The sequence below is a fragment of the Coturnix japonica genome, chromosome 1 (assembly GCF_054131305.1).
Source record: "Coturnix japonica strain WE chromosome 1, WE-NBRP24, whole genome shotgun sequence".
NCBI classification, from domain to species: Eukaryota; Metazoa; Chordata; class Aves; order Galliformes; family Phasianidae; genus Coturnix; species Coturnix japonica.
In genome coordinates, this window is record NC_140663.1 from 169,005,037 (window position 1) to 169,022,132 (window position 17,096).

General features: G+C 40.9%; 1 protein-coding gene across 2 annotated transcripts in view; it reads right to left on the bottom strand.

Annotated features, from left to right (window-relative positions):
* CEP295 (centrosomal protein 295) overlaps window positions 1-17,031 on the bottom strand; it is a 33,599-nt gene extending 16,568 nt beyond the window's left edge. Inside the window, exons 1-15 of one of the 2 annotated variants that reach the window (XM_032442200.2) lie at window positions 16,951-17,031; window positions 15,568-15,677; window positions 14,477-14,677; window positions 13,688-13,812; window positions 12,849-12,942; window positions 10,844-10,957; window positions 9,898-10,038; window positions 8,319-8,502; window positions 7,338-7,505; window positions 6,236-6,460; window positions 5,174-5,280; window positions 3,495-3,689; window positions 2,576-2,673; window positions 1,397-2,453; window positions 77-248 (exon numbers count right to left, since the gene is read on the bottom strand). In XM_032442200.2, coding sequence (XP_032298091.2) covers window positions 77-248; window positions 1,397-2,453; window positions 2,576-2,673; window positions 3,495-3,689; window positions 5,174-5,280; window positions 6,236-6,460; window positions 7,338-7,505; window positions 8,319-8,502; window positions 9,898-10,038; window positions 10,844-10,957; window positions 12,849-12,942; window positions 13,688-13,812; window positions 14,477-14,677; window positions 15,568-15,675 — 2,989 coding nt within the window. In that variant the 5' untranslated portion in view covers window positions 15,676-15,677; window positions 16,951-17,031. Of the gene's footprint in view, window positions 1-76; window positions 249-1,396; window positions 2,454-2,575; window positions 2,674-3,494; window positions 3,690-5,173; window positions 5,281-6,235; window positions 6,461-7,337; window positions 7,506-8,318; window positions 8,503-9,897; window positions 10,039-10,843; window positions 10,958-12,848; window positions 12,943-13,687; window positions 13,813-14,476; window positions 14,678-15,567; window positions 15,702-16,950 lie in introns of both variants that reach the window. The other variant, XM_015852282.3, reaches the window with a different exon arrangement.
* Window positions 17,032-17,096: the final 65 nt, after the last annotated feature.

Here is a 17,096-nt window from a genome sequence, read left to right on the forward strand (position 1 = left end):
TGGGCAAATGGAAGAGAACTGCATCTCAAATTGAGAAAAACAAAATTCAATAATAAATCATGCCATACAGCCTTACCAATTTGCCCAGCCAGACTGATGTCCTGTGAAATCATTTCATCTCTGTGAAATTGACTCGTGTCACAGTTCTCTGAATGGTAGTTTTCTGAGTCCTGGAAAAAGTCACTCTTACTAATCCAGTCAGGCCTTTGTGGCTCTGTCATTGCTCCATTCATGTTGCTGTGTCTTACCTTAAAGGGAATAAATCAATAAATAAATAGCAATGACAGCACTCACGTTTACGCTCATTAATTCAGCCAGCTTTTAGCTGAGTGTACATTTCACAGTATTATGCACTTTGATAAACAGGTTCAAGTAAGCATTTTGAGAAAGAAGTTTAACCGTAGTCCAGAGAAGGGCAACGAGGCTCGTGAAGGTCTTGGAGAATCAGCCCTACGAGGAGAGGCTGAGGAAGCTGGGGCTGTTTAGTCTGGGGAAAAGGAGGCTGAGGGGAGACCTTATCGCCCTCTTCCAGTACCTGAAAGGTGCTTACAGTGAGAGAGGGGCAGGTCTCTTCGCACTGGTGACAAGTGACAGGATGAGGGGAAATGGCCTCAAGTTGCGCCAGGGCAAGTTTAGGTTGGATATTAGGAAGAACTTCTTTACATAAAGGGTAGTTAAGTACTGGAATAGGCTCCCCAGGGAGGTGGTTGAATCACTGTCCCTGGTTGTGTTTAAGAGCTGTTTGGATGTGGTGCTCAGGGATATGATTTAATGTAGGGTTTTTAGAGTTAGGGTACTGGTTAGGCTGCGGTTGGACTTGATGATCCTCAAGGTCTTTTTCAACCTGGGTAATTCTATGATTCTAAGCAAGCTCCAACCCTTGTACAGCTTGAAGAAACATTTGGATATACAGATATCCAGTTTAGCTCTACACACCAAACATGCCAAAACATTATTTGTTACACTTTCATGGCATTTGTTAGATTCCATTAGAACCGTCAGCATTTTTAAGAATAAAAATTCCTAAAAATTCTGATTTTTCCACTCCTAAATGCAGGTATTTTAGCTGTATGGAGACCGCAATAGTGCAGCTCACAGCAATAGTTCTTTTAACCTGAATCCTCCTTACCCAGAAATGCGCAAAATAACAAGTCAAAAGTGCAACTTCCAAAACTAATTTTATATGTGTGTACATACAGAACTTTTTGAAATAAAAAGTTACAGCAAAGAACTACAAATAACATTTAAGTAAAACGTTCCTAATTAAAATTTCCAATACAGTAAATCACTTAAAGCTACCAAGGCTCCCTGAGATACTTCACCACCTCCTAGCATTCACTCTAGAGTTTTATCCTTCACTGGATGACTCACCGGGCAAAGCATTTCTAAAGCTTACCTGCTTGTTCAGAAATTCTTTCAAAGCCTCTTGTTGTTTCTGCATCTGTTCCTTCAGTTTATCCTGTTTCTGCATAAGTAGTTGCTCTTGTATTTTCTGCCTCAAAAGAAGAGCTTCTCTACGTGCATCCAGCTGCTCTTGCAGTCCTTTCAAATACTGCTGCTGCGCTTGGATACTTTCTGATGAGGCCAACACACTGTCCCTTAAATTCAGTATATGGGAATAATTAAATGAAGATGCTTTTGATACTAAGGATTCCTCAGTGCTTTCTTCATGAGATAAAGACACAGGTTCAGAAAGACAGCTGTGTTCAAGGCTTGCTCTGGTGGGGCTCACTGCAGACCCCTGCTGACAAGCCAAAGAATTAACTGTGGCTTCCTGTACTGTAGAATATCCTTTTGTTGCTGCCCTAAGGGGTGTCACAGGCGGAGGCTCTTCTTCAGCTTGTGCTTCCATTTGATGGTTACACCACCTGAGGTCTGATTTCTTCAAGTGCTCTGTTTCTGAAGGCCCAGAGGAATGTTCTGCAGGTAAGGCAAATCTAACCTGTTGTACACGTGCTCCCAGGTGCGTTCTGGGTGGAGAAACATCTTGCATGACCAACACCGATGGCAACTGGAGCACAGGTGGTTCTCTGACCTCCTTGTTGGAGGTGTCCAATATTCCCACTAGTTCCTGTGAGGAACAGCTCCGTGACAAACAGTTCTCTCCAAACTTCAAATTCAATGGTTCTGGAAAATGTAGGTGCCTACCAGGATAAACACTGTGCATTTTCTCTCTATGTTTTTGTGAAGAGGCTTTTTCAGGAGCATCACACATGTAGGGAAGAGGTAGTGACAGTGTGCAGTCTTCTGCACAAACCTGTTCAGGTGATTGGGACTGCGCAGACTGCATTCCCTGCCTCTGCTGAAGTTGTTCTGAGACAAGCTTTAGATTTGCTGATGTTGTTTCCACAGAGCTTAACATTTTCACAGGATCAGTCAAATATCTTTGCTTCAGTTTATTCTGATACTCTCGTAGACGGGTTCTAGCTTCATTGATTGTCTGTTTGTGTAGCCTAAACAGAAAGAAAACACGCATCTTTCCAGACTGATGCATAGATTAACATCATTTTCAATAATCAAAGCATTTCAAATTATTTTGAAACAGGAAGGTCAGAATTTTAATCAAGTAGTTTACCTGTTTTGTTCCAGAAGACGCTGTTGATAATTACGAATCACCTGTGAGTGGCTGTCTTCTCCAGAACTCCTGGTTTCTGGCACAGCAGTACTTCCAGACTAATTGAAATTAAGTGGTTTTAAGTAAAAATAAACAAATAATTCATAGAGACAGTTAAAGCAACAATCTCAAGCTGTACATTCATTCTCTCAGGAATGCAGAAACCACTCTGTATCGCTGCTGTGAGCTTTTGGCCTCAGGCAATGAAGCTAAAGTAGTTTCTGGAACACACAGCCTACAGCTAAGGTCCCTCTTGGCAAGTCTAGCATCCACCATCAAAGTCAATGGTGCATGGAGGAGCTTAGCTCAAAGAGCTAAATGTACCCAGTAGCAAATTAAGTGAGTAATGATCCAGCACAGCTGCCTTTTCAAGGCAAATAGATTCTTTTAAGAGCGCACATTGTGGAAAAAGTTCAAAATTTAAAACAAACCAACACACGTTTCTCCTCACTCTCCTCAGTGGATTCCCCTCCAATTAAATGGATATTTAAGAGCTACACAAGGACAAAAAGTCATAGCTTTTTTTTCCCTAAGATTACTTCTCCTTGAAATAAGACTTTTGTATGTGCACTGTCATTACACAGCTCTAATCAGGTTCTACTAACAAGCATTTGACACAGACACGCTGTCCCAAGGCCTTTGCAGATAACGCAATATATGTATCACTGAAGACCTTCAATAACGCAACATAAAAACTTCCACATTAGACAAAAAAAGTTACAAACTTCAGTACAAGAGCTTCTGATTTGTGGCCTGAGAAATAAAAAGGTTTTCATTGATATAATTTAAAAGTGGCAATTGGAGCTCTTGATTCGCATAGAAGAAAAACAACTGAAACATACAGACCCCACCCCAAACACCCCGTTCCACAATTCCTCACCTCATGTTCTGCTTTTTGTTCATCTGTAGAAGAAACACTGCAGCTTTGTACTGCCTGACTTTTCTCTTCCTCCTCCTTTTCCTTCTTGGCCTCTTCCAAACAGATCTGCATTTGGATCTCCAGACGTGCCTTCTCTTCTTCTATTTGTTTCAGCAAGGCCAGCTGTTCCTGTTTCTGTTGCTCTATTTGCTCAAGCTATTGGGAAAAAAAACAACAACAACAAACAAACATCCCTAGAACTTGAGGAAAAAGACCCATGCATCCACACACAAACTTTTATTCCAACTCCTAACTCATAGCAAAAATTGTACCACTTACAACTGGCTCTTGCAAATTGTAAGCAGGCACTGAGAGCAGCGCTGAAGCTGTCAAGAATCCTTGACTGGCTAGAAATTCCTAACGGTCCCTGAATCCATTTACTATTGCACAATTATCTGCCACTGAATTAACAGAATGGATAAAAATCCAAATCTAATCATTCAAGATGCATCATAATTTTCCAGAGACTGCAAAGGAAGTCCTTCTTTTGGACTGAACTCAGAAATCTACTTTGCATTTTATAGAGTTTCTCATCAAAAGTTCAATGCATTTAAATGCTAATTCAAATCTTACCCAACTTCTGAAATGGCTCGTGTACCGCCACTTTAAGAGCACTCCAGAAATCTCTCAAGTGTTTTGTTTATTTTTATTCTCTTTCCGAGTATCTTTCATCTACGAATCACTTACAGCCACACGAAGTAACAGCACATACACTTTTACAATGGAAGTGAAGAAAAAATTCTAAGCAGTGACAAAGGGAGCCCAGGGAGAAGCTGGGAACTGGGAACACTTCACAGAAATGGGACTATAAAAATATACACATGTGGACATGCATTAAGTGGGAGAAAACAGATGTTACATAAAGTAACCACACTTCCACAGGGGACCTACTGCCTTTTGTTCTCCTCCTCCTCACTAAAGCACTATTCTGTGAAATTTATTTCCTGAATTTCTGTACTTTCAAACTATAATTTAAGGTTGCAGTAGGACCTGAAATTCAACTTTTTGTTTAACTGATAAGCCACCACAAAACAGCTGGCAGGTCTCTAAATACCTAAGATACAGTAAAAATATAATTAGATACATATAATATAGACACACAATGTACATATCATTAACAAAGTTACCCTGTAAGTACAGCAAATGTTCATATAGATAACAGAGGACATTCTACACTTGGTTTTATAAACTGAGATACAAAATACTCAAGGTTTGCAAGCTTTTCCTGTCACTCTATGCAATCCTAGAGACTTTCAGATATTATTACACAGGGTTAGTAAAATCTTCACAGTTCTGTACTGGCAGTGACCTTTTCCTTAAGCCTGACAACTGGAATTCTTAATTAATCATGGGACAGAATCCTTTGCCTACAGCAGCTGTTAATTTTACAAAAGAAATCTCCTCCACACTATTCTACATTCCAGTTAGCATTCACTAATTGTTACAAAACAAAAGTTACTACACTAAGGCCTAGTTTAGATAGTGCTGCATTAAATGTTCCTTTAAAACACTGACAGCATGCTGAAAACGTCTGTTGCAGCCTTATAACCTGAAGCATTTTATCATCTTCATTACCTTCCATAAATCACTTCTTTTTTTGTCTCAGTTATGATGTAGAAAGTATATACACTCACACTTACCCACTGCTGTCTCTCATTTTCCATTCTAATTTTAGCTGCTTGTTCTTCAGGATGGATTAGAACTGAATTTTCAAGTGCAACATGATGTTCCAACGTTTCCTTGGGCTCTAAAATACATATTAGTTAACTATAAATGCACCCAGAAAGAGCTTCATATCTTGTTTACATCTTGCTTTAGTTTCCCAACCTCTCAAAAGAAAAAACACACAAGCAGGCAGCCTCGACAAGATACCATCTCCACCTCACTCAGCTCATCTCCATGAGCTGGAAAAATCAGGTTTTGCACTATTTAAGTCATTAATGGCCTTTTATCAATTGCCATTCCTGAATATAAAGAAATAACTCAGTTCTAGCTGGACTGAACATTGTTTTTTTCCAAAGAGCTTGGTAGCCTGGATAGCAAAATCATTTTCCTCAGGTGTAGGAAAGAAAAAGCCTAACTTCTAAGAAAAAAAAGGAGGATCTAAAACCAGAACTCCGAAAGCAAATATAAAAGCACAGAAATCAAATCTCCATACACATTCATCAACTTCAGCACTTACATAACTGAAATAGCAACACATGGCTGCAAAACTCCAAAGCAATAGGGGCTACCAAACAAAACGGGATGTTTGACTGCTGTGAGATCAGGTTTTACAACGAGACCTTTTGGGATGGTGCTTTAAGTCCAGCAAAAATCCCTCATTATGGACACATCAGCTCATGCCTGTCAAGCGTTTCTAGCTCTAAATCTCATGAATTCAGCTCTTCCAGTTTAACAGATAAACAACTTCCACAACCAATTTTGCCCTGCGACTTCTGTCCCCATAGGTGAACACCTAAGACGCAGCAGCATGAAGACTGACAAAAATTTGGGTAAGATTTATAATATAAAGGTATTTTTCCTCTGAAAGATCTTCCTGGGTAGGACAAAAGGGAGAGATAAGAGAACTGTATCTACCTTCTGACAGAAGGATAAAACAGCACAACTGAAAGATTCACTCAAATTAAAAAAGCTGTTATGGTCCACCCTCTGGACTTGCTCCCACAAAACAAATCTTCATGCAAGCATATATTCCATACCTTTGGCTTCACATATAGAAGTTTTGTGCCGCTCATCATTCGGTTCTAAATCAACCAGCTGTCTCTCTTTGCCAGCAATAGTGTCTGATTCAATAGTCTCATTCTTGCTTGGAAATTCTTTCTCACTTTTTGACATCCACTGCTCTTTTTGGTTTCTAATCTTGTTCAGCAGTTTCTTCAAGGCAAGTTTTGATTGAGGTTGATGAGTTTTTACCTCTTTATGACCTATAAATAATATATATACTTTTAAGAGACATCAGTAATGATTATCTTCTTGTTCCAAAAAACAAAACCCACAACATTTTTAATCGCTTACAAAGCTGAGTAACTTTCTACATTATCGAGTTTCGTAGCTTAAGTATTTCCTTCTTGCAAGACAGAAGCAGCAGTGTGTCTCAAGATGCAGTAACAGGAGGGTTCAGCTTGTTTCAGCATTTCAGAACCAGATTAATCACAGACTGTGCTGCTGCAGAAACCAGCAGCACTACTTCACCAGTTTGTCCGCTCCTGCCCTCTCCTTTGTAGTACAACTGGCAACACAATGAATGCATCACAGAGCCAGAAATGGACAGTGCCAGCAAAGCCACAAGGCAGAAATGCTTGTCATGCAGCAACATGCAATAATATGTCTTTTGTTGACGCTGTGTTATTCTGCTCATGCCATGCACACATGCAACTAGTGTGGCCTATGCACAAAATGAAGCAACTCGATCACAAAGCTCTTTTATGCTCACATAAAGGACGTACGGTAAGTAGACTTTCACATGAAGTCAAGCTAAAGCAAACTTCACTCTTCACTTGGCTGATATTTCATACATCTGTGCCATCTCATCATATGCAATAGTTACACAGAAAACACTATAGTAACATTATTGTTCTTGCAGCTATTATAATTATTTGCAGTATTCTAGTGAAATGAAGTGTATTAGAAAAAGCAATTTCTACTTCAAACTTGTATGTCAGAACATTCATCATCAGTGGCGAGCATCATAAACCACTTAACTGACACTTCGTATACATGATGGAATTTTGGTACTTAAGCATTTTAGCTTATACTAACATACAATCTCTTTTCTTCTACTATAAAACAAGAAAGCATTACTTTCTGATTCACTGGGGACCTCCTCCTTTGCCATCTGTCCTGATTCTTGCTGGCCGTCACAAACAGATTCTTGCTCCAAAGAGAGATCAAGATCATTATCTTGAGATTTATCAGAAGGGGATGGCAAAGGCTGCGGTTCAAACTGCAAAATCAAGTCTCCTTTCATTTCTAATTAGAGGAACACAAACACAAAAAAGTGACCAATTAGAATAAAATACTCACAGGCTCAGTCAAGAACTTGCTGGCATAAGTACATACGTGTCTTTGACAGACAACTAGAGACAAGAGGATCCAAGGTCAGTTACTGCTGGCATTGATAATGTGTACGTGTTTGCATAGACGATGCATCTGTGCATCAAGAGCTGGAGTGAAGCAGCAGTTCATGTGTCCAGACGCCAGCTGCTGGGGAGACTAAGGAACCAGCACTAGCTGGGTAGAATGAGTATTTAAATCCACCTTACTAAGAGATCCATAGCACATGTTGAGCACAGCAGTGCATGTATGGACACTCCAGGGTAAATGGAAGGCTACAAGGTATGTGATCAGCTACTGGACAGAATGAGTATCTAGCTTTAAGTACCGGAGTATCCATTCTGTGCTGAGAGTGCTGTAAGGTATGTGTATGCATATCTGTAAACAAGGGTGCTCAAGCACAAGAAGCTGGAGTAGGGCTGTGAGCCTCAGCACCTTCTAAGCTCAGATGCCAGCAACTGGGTAGGTCTGGGATGCAGGGATCAGATACTGGGTTGACAGTGTCTCAAAGTAACTTCTGGAGGGATCAGTACTGTGCAGACGTACTTCCCATAGGCCTCCATCCTGCTCAGAGCAGGGAACAGGATGAAGCCATCTGTACTGTTTGAGAGCACACCCAACAGGAAAAAATGTGCACCCTCACTACTTGCTGTACCTGGGAACACGCAGCTGCAGCAGCCTCTCATCTGCTGGGCAGCCAGAGTCAGCATCCTCCCACAGATTACTCACTTCTGTCCTCGTTGTACATATCTTCAAAGGCAAACTCCAATTCTCTCTGCCAGTCTTCTTTCATTTCCACGCGTTTATATCCAGGTACAAAAAGTTGAGGTGGCATCTGAGCTACCATCTGCCTTCTGCGCATTTGATCCATTCTCTGCATTTGTTCAAGTTCTTTCAGTAGCCTTTCCCTGTCCTTCAAGAAAGGGGTGAGAAGCACTCAGCATTAACTTTCAGACAGCAGTGCATCAGAACTGATAAAATACTTCCATTTGGATACCGTGAAGTTAACTTGAGGTGTTTAGAATTAAACTAATCTTATCCTAGGAAACAGGTGCTTCCCTGGCAGAAGACCCTATCTGACCTTTAAACACAAGAACGCTTCCAATGTAGAAATGCTAGTTTCCCAAATATTTGTGACACTAACAGACAATACACCTCAGAATGTAGCTGTAGAGCTTTCACTTCTCAGGGGAAACGACTTCCATATTTCCAGACTTTTACAATACAAGTGTATGCCTTTCCACTGCAGAAGCAGTTCTCCTAACAGGTCACAGCTGGTGCTGCAGACAGCAGCAAGAAGAAGCCCCTGCAGTTGGTGGAGAGTAAGTTCATGTTATCTCCACCTCTTGCTGTACTGGGTAGCAAAAGGTCATTACACCTCTTGTCTGAATGGGATACAAAGGTGAGGAAAGTCTGAGAGAAGCACCAACTGCTGAATGAATCCTCTAAGCACTATTTTCCAATGTAAAATGAACTGTAAAATGTCAGAGAGGGAGGAGGACTGAAAACGAGTCTATAGATTTCAATTTTCTTCAAAGGACATTAGTGAGATTTAGGGTGGCTGACATTCTCAGAGGTGCTTTGAAAAATGATACCCATCATTCTGGACATAATTTAAAATCATTACATGCTTTCTCCTCAGTCTCACAGAGCTATAATGTAAACAAGCTTTTAAACAATGGCAGTATGAGCAGTTGATGAAATGAAGACTCAAACCACTGTTCTGCCAGTTCTGTGATTAATTACCTAAATCCTTCAAGCAGTTCACTCATGAGGCATTTCACCTCAGAAGCACCTTTATAACCAAAAAGTCAAGCACAGCAAAAAGTCATCAAGTACAGAGCTTACAACTTTGTCAAGGCTCTTTTCATTCAAAGAGAAATGTGTTTTTTTCCAACACTATCATGTATTTAAAACACAAGAATTCCATTTCTACTTCCCTCTGAACTGACACTGAGGATTCCCCTGACCTCAGCTACTATGTAAACAAACAGCAAATACTTCAGATAAAGACACTGTAATGTTATGAAGAGCTATGGCACAAGAAAAGCTGACTTGTAATGTCTACTCTGCATCCAAATATATTTCCAATTTATCTTGGTGAAAGATCACCCTATAGGCTTCCACACAGCTCAAACAAGCAAGCTGAGTTTGATCATGTTTCAAAAGCATTCTGAAAACCCTATTAAATCTGAACATCTTCCTCTTGAAACTGCAGTTGCTCTGGCAAATACCTACCTATAGCTTACTTAACATTTGGCATTAAAAAACAGGTACTGGTATGACATTTAATGACTGTTTTGCCTACCTGAGCCAAATGGACCTTCTTCAAGGCATGAGTTCCTCTCAGATGTGCCTTCTCAAGCTGCTCTCTTCTCTCCCTCTCTGTCTCCTCGTGTAGCTCCTTCAAACGCTTCACCTCCTCTTCAGCTGCCAACCGAGCATCTGGCTGGCAGACAATTACTAGTTTAGTCCACTGAGTTCTTCTGGTAGTTTAAAGCGTACTTAATATTGAGTAATTCTATACTAAAAAAACTCGGAATTTACAAAAAAAGCAGAGAATGCAATATGAACTGCCCTCAGTAACTTTACAGCGTTCAGTTGCAGGCAGGACCAAACAATATTTACACATAGGGAAAAAAAACAAAAAGCAAACATACAGATTTTACAAGGGTTAGGTATTAAAGTATTCTAGTTTCAAACTCCACTAGAGACGATTGTTCATCCATTTTTTATCGCAGTGATTATTCTTCCTACAACATCAGGTGCAAATGAATAATACCATCAATACTACAGGTTTACTACTTGTATGCTTAAAGGTTTTATGTTAGAAAATAACCAAATCGTTTCCATTCTCATTTGAGAAACAAGAAAAAGATCTGCAAGTTTTAAAGAAGTCCATCTTTTACTTCTCCAGCTCCTTCTCTTCTTCTGATCAAACTTAGACCTGGGACTATACTGAAAACCTGAGTAAGCCTTCTCACTTGGCAAAGCTTTATTGAGAATTCTTTTTCCCAAATCAGACTTATGCAAGTTTAAGCTGCTGACTGCATAAACATTTGAGCATGAATGTCAAGCAAAGACTGTGAGTACACAGCTAAAAGAGAAGAGAAAAAAGCAGGGTGAGGACAACGATTATCTTAGCACAGGCCTTAAAATGGAAACCTAATTGCTAATGTGATATCCAGATACAGAATGCAACACGAAGAAAGAAACATGGAAATGTATATCACAAACACTGGGGAGTTAATCACCTGCTCTGCATTCCTTTCTCTGTCCACATAAGGTTCTGAAATGTGATAACGTGTAGCGGAAAATTTGCCAGCACCATGGGCCTTCATTGCAGCAATCTTTTTCACTTCCAGATTCTAGAAAGAAAAGTACAAATAAGCCACAGAGAACAGCTTCCTCTGGCAGGGCAGCTAATGAAAGAGAACTGAGCTCCGCAATTAAATTAGTATCAAAAGAAAGCAAATAAATAAAAACAAAGAGAAAATTACCTCCAGAAAACACCATCATTTCAACCTTTACATACACTTAATTATTAAAAAAAGAAACACACAGAACTTATGAGCATAATGATAGGGACGAGGACAGGACGTTGTGAGCATAATGATAAGGAGCTAGGAGATATGGTTTAGGGGTTTCCTGTAGGTATGGTGAAGGGAGGACGGCTGGACTAGATGATCTTATAGGTCCTTTCCAACCTTGTGATTCTATGATTCTACAAAGAATACTTAGAAAGCTTGATAACTGAGAGCATCTATCAGCACGCAGCAAACTCCTCCACAAAAGTCAGCATTCATCATGGAGTTTTACCTTCCTCTTTCAAGAGCAACAGCATAATTCAGAAGTGCTTGTGTTTTAATGCTCTAATACAAATCCCACACAACAGCTGCCATATCCACCTGCATACAGAGCAACTTCAGATCCACAACATAATTACACATAACGGTAAAATAATCTTTCTCAAGTACAGACTTTGTGTATAGAACTCAGAGTCTATTATGTTCGGTTTATTAAACTACCAGGAAAAAGAGCATTTTCTATAACCTCACTGAAAAGTGTTTATACAAACAGCAGCAAGAATTTTTTTAAACAAGTTTCAAGTATACAACCATGTGTCAGCTCTTATCTGAAAGATATTCTGAGCACTGAGCAACCACATCTCCCTTTATTTGGCTCAGATTGATGTTCTCCCAAGGAACAACCCCAAACACTTGCTTTAATCCTCACACAGCCAACTTCCACAATAAGAAAACACCGGGCAGCAAATAAGATCTGCATAGGAGTGTGCAGTAAAGTACACAAATAAAGGTAAGTAAGCATCCCTCATTTAATCATTCTGAAAACAACGAGAGTCAGACCTTACTCGGTTTCTCCAGATGCATCAGTTCCCCTGTCTTTCAAGACAGGTACCTACACCTCAGGTGCTGAGTGCAGCTGGGAAAAAGCTCTCATTACAGAGGCTCTGAGAGAGACCAGATTAATCTTTCTTTAGTAAATACCCAAATCCTTTATTTTCTTGTCTGTGGTCAGAATATTACTGAGTCTGACAGTCTGAAAGGTCACAAAATATTAGATACCAAACTCTATTATTAAAAGAGTATTAAAAGAGTTCTGTTAGTAAATTTACTTCAAAAGTTAATTACACAATAAAAAAGCACGTCATGTTCTTAGAATCAGGAATTGCTCAGGTTGGAAAAGACCTTAAAGATCATCGAGTCCAACCACAACCTAAGCATACATACTACCCTTACTCCATAACACTATATTTTACACTGTAACACTACATTTTGTAGTTCAGATCTGCAGTTCTACTGTGACTTCTACACGTATTCAGAATATAACTGAAGTCAAAAGAAGCATGAAGGAGATGCAAAGTCATTCCCCTAAAAAGGCCCAGCACAGAATTAAAACCACAGCTTTTAGCCCTGAGTTATTATTTTGCTAATCAAAATTCAACAGCCTACCACAATTTTTGCCTTCCCTGAAAGAAACAGAAGAAAGAAAACAATAAAGAAAGCAAGTAAGGCAGAAGAAAGCAAAATACGATGCTTACTGCTGAGCATCCTGATCTAGCAGGTGGCAACCCTTGGCAGCACATTCCTTAAGGTTCATTCTGACCCAAGCCGTTCCATGAGCCTAATGACACTGTACCATTATGGTAGACAACTGAGGCTATATGTGCTAACTGGGATAGACAGCACACTGTATTGACAAGGCATCCTGAAATCATGCACTATCATAGATACATACTTCAAGAGGATGTGGCAGAGGAGGTGGCAGGCTCGCAACCCTGGCTGCTCTTTCTCTTTCCACATCCAGAGCGTGCTTGCGTGCATCGATTCGACTTGCAAATAAAGGAAGAGAGAAAGAAAACGATTAAAGAACCAATGACAGCACTGTGCAAAATAATAGGCAAACCCAAAAATCCGATCAGTTAGTTCATTTAACTGCTAAGGATGAGCAAACACATGGAGGAATCAACAGAACTGAAGGGCAACAATTAACCTCTTGAGGTAATGCAAAAACATTAATAACATACATGTTTCTTGAGATCAAAGCAAAATCTCACTTTTCAGTTCTGTTTTCAGACAGCTCCGCATCGCTGTCACGTATTTTAATTGCTCAACTGTGTACAAAGCTGAGCATTCGATCAGTAGGTGTCAGCTCTACTCAAGCTCAACTATCCCAAGAGCACACAGTTCATTTTTCATGCCAGCTCAGGTTCAGACTGTGTCAAATGCAACAGGTCCTTTTTTCAAGTCAGTAACTTTCCATAGTGACTGACCTGAGAACACATCTCGACCCATCACTGAATAGCTGCCAGCCAACAGTGTGCACTGAACACAGCGAGGTAAAAGGCTGCCTGGCCACCAACAGTGGCTCAGGTCTGCTTGTATACCTGGCATTTCAATCTTGGATGTAAAACTACAAACGTTATCAAAACTCATAAGTCGGCCCACAGCCTTGAATACATTAACCCAGAGCATTTCAAAACTAAACAGCTCCAAGCATCCGGAATGTTGCCTTTCACTCTGTAACACCACTGAAGTACACTCTGTGCTTAAAGAAACTAAATAGCTGTTGCATACCGGGTTTGTTCACAAAGTAATCTCTCTTTCTGCAACTTTTGTTCTTTCAGGGCTTTCTTATGTCGCTTCTCCGCTCTTTCCTTCCTTTCCTCTGCTTGCTTTGCCAGGGCTTCTAAATCAGGTTCCTTAACAAAGATATCACAAGCATTTAATACACAATTTTACTTACATCTTGTACGTACTTGATACATCAGTATCAAGTTCAAAATTAAATAAAGCAGTAGGAATCAGAAGCCTGAAATCCTTCCCCACCATATTAAAAATTCTCTGAATAATGACTTTTTCTCCTCTGTTGTCTTTATTCTCTCTTCAGAAAAGAGAATAAAGACAACAGAGCAGAAATCTGCCTACAGCAAAAAACTTGACTGAGCTGATATAACCAAATACTGATATGGGAATCTAAGCATCTTTCTTAATCTCCTCATAATAACAGTAATATAAACATACTCACACATCTTAGTAGTGCTGAGTCATCTGTAAAGATAAAGCACCTTGCTATCTCTTGGCCATTAATTAAAACAATTATGTATCAGTGCAAATCTATGGAATCTATGGATTTTCACTCAACAACCTCAGCGTTCCCTCAAACTGAGTCTACACAGACAGAAAACGGGTAAATAGCTGCAAAAGTAAACATTCCATTCTTCACTCTTTAGATATTACAGCTCCCAGATCGAGAATATTAAAACAAACAAACAAAAAACAACAAATGAACTAAAAGACAGGCAGCCTCACTATTTTTACAACATCAAGTATTTCTATGACAACAACATAGAGCTGTTTACTTACATTCTCCTTGGCTTGGCGGTGACCCTCACCAACAGCTCTTAAGCTTGATAAAAACAGTTTTTCTAAAGCCTTCATCTTCTCCTCTTGTGCCTTCTGCCATTCAGCTCTCAGTGTCTCCTCTAACTGATGTAGCTTCTCTGCCCTCCTCTGCTTTACTTTCTGCCTTATCTGTGAGGATATATACTTCTGTTGCTCTCTAACCTGTAGTAATAGAATTCATGTTTTGTCAGTAACATTAAAGGGTGAAGAATATTTTTGAACAAGTATTTCCATAACACGCTCTACTTGTACACCTTTCCACTTCACAGAATCACAGAATTGTAGGGGTTGGAAGGGACCTCTAGAGATCATCGAGTCCAACCACCCTGCCAAAGCAGGTTCCCTACACCACGTCACACAGGTAGGTGCCCAGGCGGGTCTTGAATATCTCCAGAGAAGGAGACTCCACCACCTCCCTGGGCAGCCTGTTCCAGTGCTCCATCACCCTCACTGTAAAGAAGTTCTTCTGCACATTCGTGCGGAACTTCCTATGCTGTACTTTCATCCCATTACCCCTAGTCCTATCCCCACGCACTACTGAAAAGAGACCAGCCTCACCACTATGGCTCCCACACCTCAGGTATTTATAAACCTGGATCGAGTCCCCTCTCAGCCTTCTTTTCTCAAGGCTAAGCAAACCCAGTTCCCTAAGTCTCTCCTCATAGGGAAGATGCTCCAGGCCCTTCACCATCTTAGTGACTCTCCGCTGGACTCTTTCCAAGAGATCCCTGTCTTTTTTGTACCGGGGAGCCCAGAACTGGACACAATATTCCAGATGAGGCCTCACCAGGGCAGAGTAGAGGGGGAGAATCAGCTCCCTCGACCTGCTGGACACGCTCTTTTTAATGCACCCCAGGATGCCATTGGCCTTTTTGGCTACAAGGGCACACTGCTGGCTAATGTGCACATACTTGTAAATTAACACAGCAATGGAAAATAATTCACAATCTAAATATAAGCTCAATATTATTACAGTGAAGACGCTAGCTTAGCTATGAAATAAAACTTATTTTCCATTATGGAAGAGACAACTTGCAAAAATAGAAGCATACTTGCTGCAGCCTCAGCTTTCGTCTTCTTTCGTATTCTTCTTTCAGAAGCATGGTTTCTTCATTAGGACTAAGCCTCAGTTTCCCAACTCTTGATGCTTTCCTCTTCATCTCTGGAAACACAGATGAATAAATTTCTGTAGGATAATAGAAAGCAGAGATTTGGGTACAAGTGACATAAGATAGCTATAGGAAAAAAATATATTGCTATGATCTTACAAAGCTATCAAGGTATAAGGAGTATGAGCTATTTATGCCTGTTCCATTTGCATCCAACAGCTCTGACAGCCATAAAAGGCAGTTCCATGAACTATTCTGTCATATAATCTACCATAGGGAACCTTCCTTACAAGAGGAGCTGGACTTCATGATCCCCACGAGCCCCTTCCAAATCCTAATGTTCAATGACTCGATGTAGCAAGCACTGCAACAGTATTATTTCCAAAATCTACATCAGGGACTAAAAAGTCACACCTTAAAGTGAATAACAAGCACTGTTCCACTCCTTGGAAGCCATAAAGTTACCACAACCCATGCCATACAGTTAAAGCAGGCTGGTTATAACAACAGAGATGTAAGAATCAGAGACTGCTCACACAACCAACTGCAGCCCAACGTTTTCAAGTTCAGTACAGGATAAACAGGGGCAAAGCTTCACTCAATCACAGAATCATAGATCATAGAATCACTCAGGTTGGAAAGGACCTCAAAGATCATCAAGTCCAACCACAGCCAAACCATAGTACCCTAACTCTAACAACCCTCTGCTAAATCATAACTCTGAGCATCACAGGGGTTAGAAGGGACCTCTGGAAACCACTGAGTCCAACCCACTGCTAAAGCAGGTTCCCTACAGCGGGTTGCACAGTAAAGCATCCAGATGGATCACGAATATCTGCAGAGAAGGAGACTCCACCTCTCTGTGCAGCCTGTCCCTGTACTCCATCACACCCAAAGTTCTTCATGCTTATATGGAACATAAGCTGCTTCCGAAGTAACTCCTCCTGTTTATTCCCACAGGAACCACACAGAGCCCTATCACAGAATCACAGCATTGTAGGGGTTGAAAGGGACCTCTAGAGATCATCGAGTCCAACCCCCCTGCCAAAGCAGGCTCCCTACACCACATCACACAGGTAGGCGTCCAGGCGGGTCTTAAATATCTTCAGAGAAGGAGACTCCACCACCTCCCTGGGCAGCCTGTTCCAGTGCTCCGTCACCCTCACTGTAAAGAAGTTCTTACAGAACTATAACGCTATTTGATAGAGCAAATACTCGCGGAACGCCGCCCACCCCTCAGCCCCTCACTTCAGCGCCTCAAAGCGGTTTAATGAGAGATCCAACACCCCCCCAACAGAGAGCCCCACCCGGAGCTTTCTCGGTCACCTGGAGCCGGGGACAACGAGACGGGAGAGAAGCGACGAGGAGATACAAGAAACCGAACAGCACGAAACAACCCGGAACAACAAGGAACAGCCCCACAGCCCTCAGGGCACAACGGCCGCAGCTCCCGCCTCCCGCCATAGCGCCAG